This window comes from Sphaeroforma arctica (genome assembly GCF_001186125.1).
Source record: "Sphaeroforma arctica JP610 unplaced genomic scaffold supercont1.942, whole genome shotgun sequence".
Classification (NCBI taxonomy): Eukaryota; class Ichthyosporea; order Ichthyophonida; genus Sphaeroforma; species Sphaeroforma arctica.
The window spans coordinates 1-6225 of NW_014039616.1; the positions used below are offsets into that span (position 1 = coordinate 1).

Consider the following 6225-nt stretch of genomic DNA (forward strand, 5'->3'; position numbering starts at 1 on the left):
ATATAAATAGTATTTATATATATACATTTCTGTATATATTTCATTTGTGCACAATTTTAGCGAGATGTTATGGATTAAGAGTTTGTTCAAACTTGTGCGAGTGCAACGGGATGCAAATCGAATGCTCAAGACCCTTGATTGTCCAGGACCGAATTTGTTGATGACTAGGGCACTTGCATCGGCAATGTCACGCTCACACTAAAATCACCCCTACTAATGTTCAGTCACAAATTAGCTCCGTGCAACCTTCGTGCCGGTCTCATATACCCTCACTTGTGGCCAACCCCCTCGACACAGGTGACAATAACCAAAAATAAGTCAGCGAAGTTCGGTGCAGATTTGCTACGCATCGATAAGGAGTACTACGTTATACGAGTATATGAGGTCGATATATCTCGGGGAGTTACTAGTGAGAAAACAGGAGCGTATAGGATGGGATTGTCCTTTGGTGACAGGATTGTGTCCATAAATAGGCATGCGGCATCACAGATAGACGATGTAAGACACGTGCTCGACGATGCAACAACAGTAACGGTCGAGTTCGTGGGTCAGCCGTTGTTCATGAAGGTTATGTTACATGTCAGCGACGGCCAATTAGAGGGATTGAAACTAAAGGGAAGGAAAGTGGAAGAGATCATGTCAACTAGTGCGGCGTACCACAGGGGCGTGCGAACGGGACATGTAGTGTTCGCCGTGGAAGAAGTGTCATGTCTTGGAGACAGCGACGACGTTGTCGAGCAGCTCGTTAACTCCTATTTGCCGAAGCATCGATACTTGAATTTCATGTTTGTGGGAGAGACTGTGTGGTATCTGTTCTTGGAGGGTGTAGAAGCTATGATCGCACGATCGGGGAAATCGGTGAGTGTCAGACAGTATGTGGGACACTCGCTGATGCTGGATAAGGAACGGATGGAGGGCTACAAGGTGGAGACTGTATATCTTAATACCCCAAATTCACCCCGAATTCGACCCAGGGTTCGGAGATTTTTCAGGTAGCACTAGAGGGTAAGCATCTGAGGAACGTAAAGTTGCAAATTCTGAAGATGAGTTTGCTATTTGATCTACGATACAGTCGGAATGGCCAGAGAGACATCAGACATCTGAAATGCGGACGAAGAGAGAGGACAAGCTCCTATGTAAGCACGCGAGCTTCCACAAGAGAACGGAAGAAATGAAAGTCAGATACTATATGTCAAAAGCTTTAGGGGTGTCTGGGAGTGGGGGTTCGCTAGCAACGGGAGATTATACAATTCAGTACACTCCTGTGTATTCGTGTATGTGCACCAATACCTAAATGGATGGTAGGCAAACCACGAAATTCAACACATCCAACGTATTTAGATCTGTATAGATAGCTGTGGGCTCATCCACAATACATTGCCCTGGATCATAACTTGGGCAATATAACAACTCTATGAGTGACAGGGAGTGGAGGTTTGCTAGCAACATGATAAAAATACAAATCAACACATTCCTGTGCACACGTGTATGTGCACTAATACCTATGAGGATATTAGGCAAAACCACGAAATTCAGCACATCAGTGTATTTAGATCTGCATCAATAGCTGTGGGTTACCACATTCCATTGCCCTGGACCAAAATCCGGGTAAAAATATCAGCTGACAATTACGAGGCTGGCACGCTTTAGTAGCAGTTGACATATAGTATAAAAAATAAAACAGGAAAAACGAAACGTCACATGTGCAATAAACTGAGAATGAATAAAAAAATCACATTGCTGTCAATCGCCGATTGTGTCGTTTTTAAAAAAGAGGTCATACAAGCTAAATATGAGTTTTCAGTTATGACGCGTCCGAGGGGGTTTATTTTGTTCGTGCTTCGACTTCCAGAACTTGCCACGTGTCTCCTTAGCAACCACAATCATAGGATTGTCTATGAATGGAGAATTTAAAATAACTCTATTCTCTATTTTATTCACATTCTTTCATCGCACACGTGGCTCTGGCTGCCATCATTAGTAAATAGTTTTATAACAATATTGGCCATTATATTGAGTTGCAGAACAGGGTCTTTTCAGTGGTGTCACTGGTGTGTGTTGCGCTGCAGCCTGTAAATATGTAGGCCTAACGAAGTGAGCCCTGTATGAGTGCGCGCTGTGCTGCCCCCTACACATCCACAAGCGTCATTTTGGATTTGTTTTTATTATTATAAAAAAAAATATAACTGGGAGAGAACACTTTTATGACTTATTTTAAAACCCCCCCCCCCCATGGGGACAATCAGGTGGTGCACCGAACAATTTGATTGGTTTAAAGTGCCGGTATTAGAGAAAGCCGAAAGGTGGGCTGAGCGAGAGCAGTACTGTTTGAGTACTGATGAGTACTGACGCCTGACGAGGCTGACGGTCTGCGTCTCTGCGATCTGACGCTGAACGGGCTGGACTTTGACCTCAATGAGTCAATTGAAGCCTTTCGAGGCCTAGTCCTGGAGACCTAAACAGGTGGACTGGAGGACTCTTGTGGCCCCTGTGATTTGTAAGATATCAGACTACCTGCACGGTACATATAGCCCTGAGAGGCCGAGACCCGAAATTGGCCTGTATCAGTATCTAATTTCAGTACGGACTACGGTACTACCCGTACTTTTACCGGTGTTGCGAATTTCGGAAAAAGATTCGCAATATTTTATGTCATCATCGCTCAAAAAACGATATTTATACTTCCGAGTATATAGCCGAGCGCCGATATATTTTTATCTTAAATTAGGACTACTGCACAACATCCATATCAGAAGCGTAATTTAGCAAAGACCAACACACCTACTAACATCATGCCTGGTATGTGTTTGTGATTGACTGCGCTTGTCAGCAGCCACTGTATTGTAGCCGTCCTGAGCCTTTATATCGTGTTATTGTTTGCGATTCATTTTGTATTTGGCAAGTATACGCTAGCATCATTTCAAATGCAAAATAATTTAGACAATGCCTTATCCGTATGCATGTTTTGTCACTCTTTCTATGTACAGTTACTATTTTCTACAAAATCGCCTCGGACAAGGCTGGTGTTGTCCCCAATATTGCTGGTGACTTCGAGAACTGGACTGGAACCCCTATGTTGTCAACTGAGAAGCCTCTGCCAGAATCCGAGGATGGAGATTGGTACATCCACACTATTGGGTAAGTGACTAATTTACTTCATTTGTCAATACACACGCGTACGAGAAGGAGACATTATAGTTACTAGAGAGGGAATAACGTAAAAAGAGTCTGTGGTGATCCCGTTTTAGTGCTCAGTGTGCATGTTTACGTGCCTATGGTTTAACACACATTGATAATTTTGTAACGAATTGTTCTAGTTTCGGACATACCCAACATATGCTTTGACCACTTCAGTTCAAAGTCATTACGCGTTTATGTTGTGATCAACTATATATATATATTTTATAGATCATAGAACATATCTTTTATACATGCTTAATCCGAGAAGATGCTGTACTTACAGTATTGTATAGATGGCCAACTACCCTAATATGAATTTGTGCCTATACGGCAGTATGTTCAATTGGAATGGTCAAGCTGCAACAGTAAATAGTTTTCATTTAAAAAGATAATGTTGAATATTGTGATGGGTAAGCATATCCTTTTTTTGAACATTCTATTTGTGTGTGTAGAAACTCGATTCGTCTTATGTTGGCGAGCTAGAGATAGTATCGCTATTCACACTATTTTTGTCTATGTGCCAATCTACAGCGGATATCAGCATTTACTTTAGCGACATTTATTCAGCATACAACATTTCAATCGGTGATTTTTGCGCATGTTTGTTTGTCAAAGTTGGTACCGATTTCAGCCATCAGATACATTTCAAGCCACATAGATACCCTATGCACGTGGTCCTAAGCTAGCAGCGAAATAAGTAGTATGTTTTCTTTGAACTCGACATTGCTAGTGTTGTAGTGAGTATCTGTATATGTACGCGCACTCTGCCGGCAAATGAAAAGACCCATCATATACTCTTTTGCCACGTGTTTAGTGCCGACACAGTCGAGTTCAAGCTAAAGCTGGGTGAGGAGTGGATTGGTGCCGAGAACGAGGCCAACTTCATCACTAGCGAAAACAGAGTTGCTGTTGAGGGTAATTTACTGCGAACCCTTGCCCCTGCTGTTGTTCCTGAGGTATGTAACCAAACGCTCACTTTCTCACTGCTAACCATGTGTACGTTTTTGAGAGTGATAATTAATGCCGGCGCTCGGTGACCCAAAACATCGAATACTTGGACTCAGAGAGTACTGATCTGTAGTGTGTCTTTCATGTGATATTTTGTGTTGTATTATAAACTAGGATGAGATCATAGCTACCAGTCAGTAATCTCAACACTAGCTTATTGCACAACCCGCTTTCAAGGCGTTATTCATTTGTGTTTTTTTTAGGTGTAGCGATCATGTGGTTGCCCGTGATACATTCACATCATTCCACAAATAATGGCTAAGTTAGATGTACACTTCTCAAGTTTTTCTTATCGAATGATCACACAAGTGTACTGATTTATCCAAACATCAACTACACTGCAATCAACAGACCGCCCCAGTTGAAACCGTACCCGAGGATATCAAAATCGCAGAGATTCCAAAGGTTGAAGAAACCTCAAAGGCAGAAGAACCCAAGGCAGTAACTGCACCCAAGGTTGAGGCCGTTAAAGTTGAAGAGACACCCAAAGTTGAAGCCAAGAGCAAAGAGCCTAAGGTTGAAGCCAAGAACGAAGAGCCTAAGGTAGAGGCAAAGGCGGAGGAGGCCAAGTCCGCGCCCAAGGCTGCAGAGGCCAAATCCGCTGCGGCTAAAAAGGCGGCTGCCCCCAAAGAGAAGAAGCAGGGAAGCTGCTGCACTATTCTCTAAACATATTGTATATATATATATGGTTGTATGGCACACTTGGGGTTCTCATACTGCAACCCCCTTATCAAAATATCTGTATTAATTTAGTGGGGGTTGATGTGCACTTGAGTCGCCTCCGGTGGACAGGGAGAGGACAAGCTGAACGCCGAGAACAATTGCTTAAGAATATTTAGTCAAAACATCGAGTAATTAATGATTATATGCTGAAGTACACGCATACACATCCACGGCAACATGCACCTATGCTCGTGCGTGTATACATGTACGATGCCCGCGTATGGTTAGCATGGAAGAAATAATATCGCTTCGCTTGTTCCAAGATGTTAGTTAACCTATGGACCTATGGAATAGCCCAACATGTCTGGCACGAGTCTACCAACCGGCCTTTGCGGGAGGAAAAATAAATATAGGCCACTCGCCAAACATGATTGCGCTGTGTATACTATAATATATTCATCGATGTTCGAAGCAAACCCGTATAGATTTAAATATAGAAAAAGTGGTAATGCCATAACTGTATCTCTGTCTGTATGAAGAATTTTGTTAACGAAAATATACCTTTGCCCCTCTGATATTGTCTGGGCTTGGGGTTCAAAGTGGCAAAACTTAGCAAAGTAATGCTGGATGTTTCCCGATTCATGTTGCTGCCTTGCGATGCTGCTGAATCAATAATCAGAGAGATGAATGGATGTTGTATAGGTACAATTGTACATATGGAGTGTTATGTGCACACGCACATATGTACTACATATGAGTATGTATAGTGTTCATGGCGCGTACAACTACATATATTTACATGACAATGTACAAGCCCAGTCTACATGTTTAATTTACCTTACCCAATCAGAGTAGATCTGCTAATCTGAAAGGAACTGTTCTACCAATCAGAGTTTCTATCTGAATTGATATTCCAATCAAAGAATAATTACGCTGAGTAACAATTTTTTTAATTCCTGTACAGTTTACAGTGTACACTCTGTGCAGTGTATGTACCCTACAGTTTTGAGGTTACACATGATGCCTATTAAAGTATGTGCACCTATGAACGATGTCAGATCACACTAAAGGCAACATATAACAAAAGCATACCATATTCGTTACAGAACTTCGCAAGAAACCCGATGGCTGAGGACAGGACAAGTACAGTGCATGTACATAAAGATGACGTTACAGCATCGCCTGAGCAGCCCACGAGACCCGTTGATGTGAATAAGGTTCGTGATAACACCTTGTGAACTCGATATGAACTTTGCTAGTGCTTAGATAAAAAAATTGAAAATTTATGTCTGCATTTAAGTACATATTTGCCCGTTCACGTATGCGAATGTATAGTCATTTAATACACATAAATATAAAGGCATTCTCATACAA

At 42.0% G+C, this 6225-nt stretch overlaps 2 protein-coding genes across 2 annotated transcripts; both read left to right on the plus strand.

Moving 5' to 3' along the window:
- Positions 1–59: 59 nt before the first annotated feature.
- Positions 60–1294, plus strand: SARC_09354 (hypothetical protein; the record flags this gene model as incomplete). The annotated part of the gene is made up of 2 exons (XM_014296628.1): positions 60–924; positions 1073–1294. The coding sequence occupies exons 1-2, from the start codon at positions 217–219 to the stop codon at positions 1292–1294; spliced, it is 930 nt and encodes a 309-aa protein (XP_014152103.1). The 5' UTR covers positions 60–216.
- Positions 1295–2732: 1438 nt separating this feature from the next.
- On the plus strand, positions 2733–5336 carry SARC_09355 (hypothetical protein). Its single transcript, XM_014296629.1, has 4 exons — positions 2733–2799; positions 2988–3138; positions 3995–4136; positions 4540–5336. Exons 1-4 carry the CDS (start codon positions 2793–2795, stop codon positions 4852–4854), a joined length of 615 nt encoding a protein of 204 aa, XP_014152104.1. The 5' UTR covers positions 2733–2792; the 3' UTR covers positions 4855–5336.
- The last annotated feature ends 889 nt before the right edge of the window (positions 5337–6225 follow it).